Source organism: Henckelia pumila, chromosome 2, assembly GCF_033568475.1.
Source record: "Henckelia pumila isolate YLH828 chromosome 2, ASM3356847v2, whole genome shotgun sequence".
In the NCBI taxonomy this organism is placed as follows: domain Eukaryota; kingdom Viridiplantae; phylum Streptophyta; class Magnoliopsida; order Lamiales; family Gesneriaceae; genus Henckelia; species Henckelia pumila.
In genome coordinates this window covers 165,098,342-165,108,958 of record NC_133121.1, presented here as the reverse complement: position 1 = coordinate 165,108,958, position 10,617 = coordinate 165,098,342, and the positions used below count along the sequence as shown (strand labels likewise).

At 29.2% G+C, this 10,617-nt stretch overlaps 1 protein-coding gene across 1 annotated transcript; it reads right to left on the bottom strand.

Moving 5' to 3' along the window:
• Nucleotides 1–7,627: 7,627 nt before the first annotated feature.
• Nucleotides 7,628–9,824, bottom strand: LOC140884622 (uncharacterized protein At4g08330, chloroplastic-like). The gene is made up of 2 exons (XM_073291423.1): nt 9,644–9,824; nt 7,628–8,232 (listed from the first exon to the last, which is right to left on the bottom strand). Exons 1-2 carry the CDS (start codon nt 9,724–9,726, stop codon nt 7,839–7,841), a joined length of 477 nt encoding a protein of 158 aa, XP_073147524.1. The 5' UTR covers nt 9,727–9,824; the 3' UTR covers nt 7,628–7,838.
• Nucleotides 9,825–10,617: the final 793 nt, after the last annotated feature.

Sequence of the window (10,617 nt, the reverse complement as noted above, 5' to 3'; positions counted from 1 at the left end):
TTAACATAAAATAAATTTCAACATGCGTTTATATGATATTTATTATAAAATTGTTTGACAGTGTATAAGGGCATCTCCAGCCCTTTTCCATTTTGGAGAATATCTCTAAAATAGAGAATGATATTGCCTCCAACCCATCTCCATTTTGGTAAATGGAGAACCAAAATGGAGATGGTTACAGTGATTCTCCAAATTTGGAGAATCACTGTAAAAATGGAGTGAGGATTTGGAGTTTTGGTTTAATTACGTAAATGTCATTATCGGAAATTGCAATTTAATTTTTTTATATTTTATTAATTATTTTTTTGTTCAATCATATATATTTGTTCATTTCAATCCTTTTATTTAATTTAAAATTTTTTTGGTGTTTTTTAAATGTATTCAATGTTTTATTCTTATTTGTTTATTCTAATTAAATTATATTGAAGACAAAAAATAATAATAATTAAATAAAATCATGACTAAAAAATACATTACATACTTGATCACGAACTGAAATTGAATTAATTAACTTGAAATAAACATGAAATCACATTAAAACATTAAGAAAATAGACAATCATTAAAAAAAATTGTACCGGTTATTTTTCTTATTTTAATTAATTTGGAAATAAAAATAATAAAATAGAGAATTTTACTAAAAATAGAGAATATGAGTTGGATAAGATTTTTGAAATAGAGAATTCAATAGTTTATTTTGGAGAATAGAGTACTCCAAAATGAAGAATGTCATTGGAGATGTCCTTAGCTGTTTTTTAAAAAGTTTGGGTGACCCTTTTTTTCTAAAAAAAAATTCTTATTTTAAAATTTGACTTCTTCAAATAGCATTCTATATTTTCATAAATCCCCGTCATGTACCCTATCTATTAATATTTTTTTAAAATAAAAATTCCAAAGAATATCAACTTTTCTAAATTAAAATATGAAATACTTTTATTTTTTGTAATATAGGTTTAATATTTATGATAACATTTTAAATTTTTTTTAAAATAACATTCATATTATTATATTTTTTTTGATAATTTTGACAATAAAAAGATCTTATAATGACAAATACATCAACATTTTTAATTCGTTTAAAATAAGTTTATCCAAATACTTTAACAGTTTATTTTTAAAATAAGTTGTAACAGCTAATAAGATCCTAAACTAAGAGCTTATAAGATGTTTTTATTAACATTAGCCAAACACTCTCTAAGTTAAAGAATAATATCATACAATAATATTTATAGAAATTATATTGTGAGATTTTGAGATTATATCGTGAGATTTTGTATTCAATATATTATGAAATTTGATAAATGAATTTTGTTCATTGAATTGTTTATGGTTTAATAATTGTTATATGATTTTCGTTATAATTTGAAGAATGCCAAAACGTTTATGTCAATTTCGGATAATTTGAAGAATGCCAAAACGTTTATGCCAAAAAATACTCTCTAACATTGAATTGTTTATGGTTTAAGAATTGTTATATGAATTTTGTGATAAATGCCAAAACGTTTATGTCAGATTTTTTAGGAACAAAATGTTCAATTTATGATTATAAATATGATTTTCATAAAAAAATGTAAATGGTACTTTATAGTTTCGTTGATACAATTATTAATATCAAGGATATGCTATTTTTTTTATATAATTGAACATCGTTTGTCTTGGATTATGTTTAATTTATTGCGTTTACTTTAAATGATGGGATTGAGCAAAGATAGATTAAAGTATAATTATTAAGATAATTTGATATGATATAGAATGATTATGGATAAATAATAATATGTTTAGTTTGATGGATTAAAAAAAAATTCACTCTCTCACCTTGTAAAGATTTATAATCCCATAAAAAATTTAGGACTAAAAATCATCTGTGAATCCTATCATTAATGGGCCGAAAGATTTATACCTATTTTTAATTTTGCAAGTAAATATAGGATTAATCGTTATTAATTATGTCAAAATTGTGTCAAAGATTAGATTAAAAATTATATATAATTAAATTGAATGATTGAACAAAAAATTTGGAATAATCTTGTTTGCACATGTGGGAAGGAGATGGTCATTGCTCAATTATAGCCCAAGTTTATATAAATTTTCATTTAAATGATTGATATGATTTGAGAAAGATATATTTATAATATTATTTTATTTTTATACTTTATTTGTTATACATAAAATTAAATTAAATTTAATAAAATACATGAGTCTTTTACAATTATTATACTACATGTGCATTTTCTGATTGAGTGGGTGGTTTCCTTCTATATACTGTGAGTGGAATGAAATAGTTTTGTGATTGAAACGTGGACGCATGGAAAGGTAAAATTGAAAAAATAATAATAATAATTTTATATTCATTGATACATAAGAATAATTTTAATTTCTATAAGACTCTCATAATTAATTAATTAATCATTATTATTATTATATTGTGTGTTTGTACAATCTTTTTTTAATTGATTTAATTTACATTAAAATAATTATAATATCGTAATTATATAAAATAATGAGGAACCATGAATATTGATAACATTAAAAAAAAAAAAAAAAAAAAAAAAAAAAAGTGGTCGCAAGACCGACGGTCTCATTGTTTCACTTAATACAGTAGATAGATATACATTAGAGCATCTTTGCACGCTATATAATTTTTTTATGTTAAATTAAATTTTTATTTTTACTTTTAATTTTATGGTTTCTTAAATTTTTTATGTGACTTGTGATATGATGGTTTAAAAATCAAAATTTTAGATACAGACAAATAAATATTTTAGTAGTTTTGAAATTTTGGACGGTATTCCTTCAAAAAAAAAAAAAAAGAAGTAAAATATGGAAGGTATACATACGCTATGGGAGGATTACAAAAACATATATATATCTTTTGATATTCTTATTAAATACAAATGGAATATTTCTATAATTTGAAAAGGGTATTTTTTGGTATTTAAAAATTCATCATGACTGTTTCATCTATATCCGTGAGAGAGGTTAATCTGATACATACCCACATTATAATGTAATATTTTTGACAAAAAATAATACTTTTTTTTTTTTCATAAAATGGATCGATCGTCTCACAAATTAAATAAAAAAAAATAAAAAAAATCATTCACCAAGTTTGAATATTGAAAAAAATAAATATCTTTCTTCCTTCTTATGTTAATTCATCTTTATTAGAAATATCTTTCTTCCTTATTATGTTAATTCATCTTTATTGTTCGTTGTACGTACTCGAACCAAAGTCATCATTAATTAATCGAATGAAAGATGAATATTTGAATGATAGTTTAATTATTTATATTAAAAGAGATATCTATTTTGTATTTACTCAAATATAATTATATTAATTATTTTCAGTAAATTTAAACTAGTAAAAGATATTGTAAGTTAGATCTCATATTTGAAAATATTATTTATATTTTGTTATTATATTTTATTTTTTGTTATCGATTATATATGTGTGTATGTGTCTGTGTGTGTATTTTTTGGCTTTTTGTCTTTTTTGATAAAATTTTTAAATCCGTCTCTAATATATATAAAAACTAAAAAAAAAAAAAAAAAAAAGAGTGCTCCTCAAGGAGACATGGAAGCACAACCACCACTCTTATTTTGCTAGATCTTGTCCACTTGTTGTCTTTAAGAAAAATAATAGTGATTTCTCTCAAAAGGGTTAGTTTTTTATATTTTGACAAAACGCACTTTTGTCCTCAACTCTACAATGGCATATGTGCATGTGCATAGGAGTTATATATAGACCCCTTTGTTTAATTGTGTAAATTGTGACAAAAATGTATATATATTTTTTGGTAGTCCCCCTCTGCTGGCTCTACTCATCAATGTGAAAATTATACGAGGACCACCATGTTCGGATGATATTGAAAAAAGTGTGATCTTGTGACCCCAATACGGCAAGATATGCAATAAAAGATCTTCGGGGATACATCACGAAAAACAATTATTAATCGATCGATTGTATTTCTGGTAAGACGATCTCACATAGCTTTATCCAAAAGACGTGTCAATCATGTTCATATTTACAATAAAAAAATAATATTTTTGACATAAAAAAATATAATATTTTTTTCATTGGTGATCCAAATTAGGCACTCGTCTCACGAAATTGATCAGTGAGACCGTCTTCAGAGCCGTACCTGTGATCAACCGGGCCTGAGGCGGTATAAGAAAAGTGGGCCCTCTTGTTGCGGCAAATAAATGTAAAATTTATTTCGCAAATGACATATACACTAAACAACATATAAATATACCATAAACAATATATTACATCAACGAAAAGTCAAAAAATATTTAAATAACTACATAAATACTACTCGTCAACTGTTTAGAGGTGAAAATATTTATCAAATCTGTATAATCCAATTGTCGGACCATTTTTTTCTCAATTAACAGCATAGCTAGCACATTTAATTTATCCCGCGACATTGTTGACCGAAGATAATTTTTTATTAACTTCAACTTTGAGAAGCTTTTTTCTGCAGATGCAACCGCATGGTTAACAAAATTTTATAGGAAATATAAGTATTTGGGAATAAACTATGCAATTTCGTCAAAACCTGAAGCATATCAATTGCTCTTTTCATTTGTTAAATAACATCTCACGACCATCAACTCTGAACAATATTTATCACCACTAATGTCTGAACGTCCATCGTGACTAAAAAATTATTGAAGCTCTATACAAAATTTCATCAAGATATTTAAAAGATTCACTCTTTAACTTCTCTAAATATATTGTAATTCATTAAAAGATCAAAAGATCAAAAAAGTAGGAAACAAAAAATCCAAAGCAGGAAACAAAAACTCCTATATATATTTAAATTCAATAAAAATAAAAGTTGAAAAGGAAATGATTACTTTTTATTTTTTTAATGAAATTTTCTAAGCCATCAACCATATATATGTAATTTAAAAAATTTTGGGCCACTTATTGAGCCGGGCCCTTAGGCCATGGCCTCATTGGCCTCACAACAGGTCCGGCTCTGACCGTCTCATATGAATTTTTGTGTGATCTCATATTTGAGTTGGATTCATAGAGTTGGAAAAGATTTCTTAGTTCAACAAGAGGTTAATTAGTCCGAGTGAACAAGCGCATACCTGAAAATTTAGGATGGGAGCGTGAAAGTGAGCAAGTATCAATGTATAGTTATTAGAAGATTAATCCTTGAACATGAATCTGAAACTAAATAAGTTCATGAGAAAATAAAATTTTAGTCCAATAACTTTTTGTTTTTGTTTTGGGTAATTAACTTTTCAATTTTTTGTTTCGGTACCATAACTTCTGAATCCGCTATTTTGCTCTATCTACCTTCGAAACATTCAAATTTTAGTCAGAAAGGCGCTAATTAAATGGTGATCGAAACATATTTTGATGTCACAATCATGAACTTTTTCTAGTGGAATACATAAAACTTGTGAGTTTCGTATGATTTGTTTGACCTTTTTTTTTAATCTTAAATTGGTCCCACGTAAATTGATTTACCTCCAAAGTTAATAATGAGTAAAAAATTCTCACATCAGCAATTCACCGGCGTTACCAGTGAAAGTAATATTATTTTTTTAAATTTCTCAGTGTGTTTGGATGTCTAAAAAATGGAATTTAGAATCAAATTTGGAATTGAAATTGAAATTGGATTTCAAATCCATGGAATTGAAATTTTATTTTGGTTTCTGGTAAGAATTTAAAATATAACAACGTGAATTGATAATATAATTTTTTTAATAAATGGTATTTTGTAAAATTTGCAAAGAAGACATGAAATCTACGAGTAAGTAATATAATATAATTTTTTTAAAAAAATATTATTTTTTAAATTCAAATCCTATGAAATCCCACGAAATCCGACCATTTTCATAAGAATTTCATCAAGTTAAATGAAATCCCATCAAATACCAATTTCGTTTCGAAATCCCATTTTACCAAACACCAAAAGGTATTTATAATTCTAAATCCCACCAAATTCAGTGGAAATCCTTTACTTCATCTGAATCCGATATTGTTTGCAACCATTTATTCCTTACAATCAGCGTTTTCTGATGAAAATTGAACATTCCGATAATAGATAGCCCAAAGTTCAGAAGATATTTATGTCGTGACCAAAATTTTATAAATTAATAAATCAAAACAAAAAACGAATAATTTACTAAATCAAAAAAAAGTTGTTTTTCGCATATTCATCCTTATGAGATAGAAGCCCAAATATATTCATTAACAAAATAAGGGCTCAAGCCCATCTAACACTCCTAAACATCTATAAATAGATGTGTCTTCTATTTTAAAGGTACATTCTCATTTTTCTCTCCAACTTGAGCATTCTTATTTTGGGAGATTATTATTGTGCTCTTGGCTGACTTGAGCGTCGGAGTGCCTACGTTGGGGAATCACCCGACGCCTCTGACATTTTTTTTGTGACGCAGGTGACGATCCACGTGTTTACCTTACGCTGCAAGGTTCACCCTACGCTACGTGTTTACCTTACGCTGCTAGGTTTACCTTACGCTACGTGAGTGCTCTACGTTGCAAGGTTCAGCCTAAAGACTTTACGTACCCGTATTTGTATTTTTTTGACCACATCACATCCATTTAAATACAACTTAAACTTTAAGCTTCTCTCAACTTTCACGAAGCTATTGTGCCCTTTTGCCCCAAAGATCATAAAAGGTAGGTGCATAATTTGATGGAAGAAAAGGCAAACTACATATGCATTCCCTATAGCTCGTGAATGAAAACATTAATCAATGGGACAAAATATTTTAGATAAGGAAAGAGTAAGTGAAGAGGGGACCCCTCCCCCTTATCCATCAAAAGAATCAAGAAAATGTGGCACATTGCTTTGTCACAACATGTACATAACTATTTCATTAAATAATACCTAGCAAACACTATAAACAAACAACTTTGCTCCAATTTTTACTTTCTTTCTTCTCATTTATAGAACAATGCACGTGCTTTGATTCTCTACCATTGATCTATTTATATATAAAATAAAAATAATATATATAGACATTTACATATACATATATTTGTCGTACGCACCTACACATTGTTTGTACATAAATTAATATCTTGTACATTATATTTTTCTGTGTCCAGTTACCTTTTATGTAATGTAGAGATTATGATAAAATTATGATACCATATCAATTTTAGTCCCATATAAATGATTTTTGACATTTTTAGTCGTGTATGTATGGCTGAATTAATTATAGTCTTGCGAAAGCATGTTAATTTATCGTCCGAATGAATATAAAATTGATCCCCAATGGACAATGATAATATATGTTGCCATGTCATTATTTTGACCAACAAATGACAATTATACCATGTTCAATAGATCATTTTTCTATAATAGTAGTGAATCATCCCTCAATCAGAACTTTTAAAATATCTCTGTTAATAGTCAATAATATACATTCAATTTCTTTTTTTTTTTGAGAATAATATACATTCAATTATTTCTAAAGAAAGTATAGAAGTTTTGTATTTCTTTCATTTCACTCCATAAACATCCAAAACAATCGACATAGGACTCTAAACCTTATGTTGACCAAACTACCAATCTACAAAATCGTTTAATGAAAATTTTTTAAGTCTCAGAAGTTTCCAAGGAAATTAATCTCCCAATAATCAAGCTCAAAACAATGAACAAATACATTCAGAATTCTCTATATGTGAGTAATATTTGATCGATCATGATAAAAACACAAAATACATGACTATCGACAAACGTCGAGCAAACCTACGCCAGCGACTACTTCAAATAGCTCATCATCGCCTAGAGAACTCGAAACGGAGGAAAATACATATTTCTTACACTTTATATATAAACATCACTACATGAAAGGAGTACCCACATCAGCTGATGAAGGTTGCAAAGAGCGAATTCTGATGTCGTACTTGCTCAGATTTGAGATTTCACTGCTAGAGGGCGAATCTGACCCATTCGTTATAAGATGAGGAGAAAATGCATTTAAATCGGTGGCGATTCCGATATAGTTCCCACATTTTCGGCACGAAAGTTTAGTTCTTTTGCGGAACAAACCCCAAGAATGCTTAGAAATGAAATAAGGGACACAGCTGAATTCTTCAACCTGATTGAATCTGCTGTCATCGATGGAGAAGAAAGAAATAATCCCCTTTTTCATAGATTTACCATATTTGGATCCAATGGTTGATGTATTCCGACTCGACGAATTCAAGTTTAGATCGAATCCACAAGAACCACAGCTGCAAAATTGTATCATGTTAGCTTGTAAAATTATAGACATCAGTCAAGGATGAATCCAGGAACTCGGAAGGACAGATCAATGAAGGAGGAGACTCAATCGATTTTGAAAAGAACTCCATTTTTAAAAAAAGTTATGCGTAAACTTTCAGTTTATTTTATTTGATCACGACCCATTTAGATCCATTCCTGCATTCAGTGATCCCTCAAGGAAATCTTCTAAACCACAGCAACAAATTAATACAGAAATAAATGATATGGACTTTCACACCACACATTTTTCATCACCCAATATTACAAAAAACTCAAGACATGTAATTTATATGGTTAATACCATGATACTCGTACAGAACAATACTTTGAAAGCTAAAGCCAGCGGTACAAAAACCAGATGATCTATGAGCATAATAAACTTTATTTGTCTACCATCCAAAAATACTTTACTAATATTACGACATTAGGTTGAACGGATTTCATGTGATAGACTGATAGCATACACAAAAAGTAAGGATAAGCAAATTATAGAGAATAAGCAGTTTTACGCAAAACCCAGCAGTGAATTTACTCGAAGCCAGGTTTTCCTATCCCAAACCTAACAAGATAAGAAAAACAACTGAATTGATCTGGGTTGATTCTGATAACGGAGGCACCTTTATTGAGCTCCTAGTAAGAGTATCTTAGGCTATCACCCTACTTCACGGACAGGAAAACTACTCGTGTAGTCAGCTGAAATCTGTTCGGTATAATCCCGCCTATAACGTTTCGACGTTGCTGGAATTCTAGGATAGAAAAGATCCTCTCATCCTCCGTCAATCATGTATTAACTATAACCATAGTTACCAGGAGTGGAAGCTCAACAAAGTGCACGTGTCCTGGCGCCTACACTTCCACCACGAGTCGTGGTGGGCATGGGCATCTAATCTAATTGTCTAACACTAGGAAATATTTTAAGTTCGGATGTAACCAAATATGAACAACTGTTACTTTTGATTACACTATTTCTCAATCCAAAATTTATAGTCTTCACCACTGCCCTACATCCTACTTACTCTTCTCCAGATAAAGCAGCCTGAACAAGCAAACAATGAGGGGAAATTTTCTGTTTGCAACATCCGCAACTTCACACTTTCAGCAATTCATTCATTAAAATCAATAAATCCATGAAACAATGCTCTCTTAGAATGCCACCCATAACCTATAATTTTTTTTCCAGAGAAATCAAGGGAAAAAATTACTGAATTTCAGACATGAAGAATATTAAATAAATTTGGAGACATTTTTTCCACTTAAAATCAACCAACATAATCAAATCAAACCTCTGCCTAACGTGAAATTCAGAGACACAAATCAACAAAAAGCTTCAAAATCAACAAACATCAGGATTGAAAAATGAAAACCCGAGTAAGATGGAACCTGTATGTGACTTCTCGCTGCGAAGCGGCGAATGAGGCTGAATACTGATGATGACTGGTCAGACCAGCAATTGAAGTCTCCATCGAACTATATATCCACGGCGGAAGCGGCGGCGGCACTCCTCCCTGAGTTTCCACGTCGGAGAAACCGAAAGCGATGATTCTAAGGAGGTGGCAGAGAATGGAATTGACAGTTACAGAGGTTTAAACGAGGTAAAAAGAAAGAATCCCTCTCTTTTGCGGTTCAACTTCTTTTGAACTAAAATCGTGTTTAGGATCTATAAAGTTGTTTTGCGCATTAGCGACTTTAGGTTGAATTGGATGTGATTGGAGGTTGCGAAACAGAGATGACTTCATCAGGCATGATGGGAATTGAAGAGTGGAGCGTGAGACTTTTTCTCATGTGGGGACAGGAGATTTCTTGATTGACTAAATAATGTTGTCTCATTAAATTTGTTTAAAATGGCACTTTCGTCCTCTAATTTTCCGAAAAATGACATTTCATGCTCCAACATAACATTATAAGATTAAGACATTGTAATAAAAAAAAATTAACAAACAAAAAGAATTGGAAAAAACTATTAAAGAGAGTTTCATGGATCAATTTTGTGAGACGAGTCTCTTATTACTTTTTAGGCCAAAAATATTATTTATTATTATAAATATAAATAGACTTGACCCGTCTCAAAGATAAATGTTTCTATATAAATGAAACGGGCCGACACGATCTATATCTACAATGAAAATTAATACTTTTGATATTTATATTTTTCATTGCTTATGTCAATATAAGATATGAGACTTTGAACTGTAAGATCGTTTGACAAGAGTTTTTTTGAATTTGAAAATAAGAAAATTGTTTGTTTAAGATCAAAAGAATTTTAAATCACGATTCGCTTGCTAAGGGGACGTTAGTAATATAATTATGGCCCATTCCCCCTCTTCTTCAAGTTTTTTTCTTTTTCTTTTTAATTA

Bases quoted from the DNA above. Each gene is read 5' to 3' on its own strand.
- LOC140884622 (XM_073291423.1), bottom strand. From the start codon at position 9,726: ATGGAGACTTCAATTGCTGGTCTGACCAGTCATCATCAGTATTCAGCC. The intron at 8,233-9,643 runs GTTCCATCTTAC...ACAATTTTGCAG, and splicing joins CAGCGAGAAGTCACATACAG to CTGTGGTTCTTGTGGATTCG.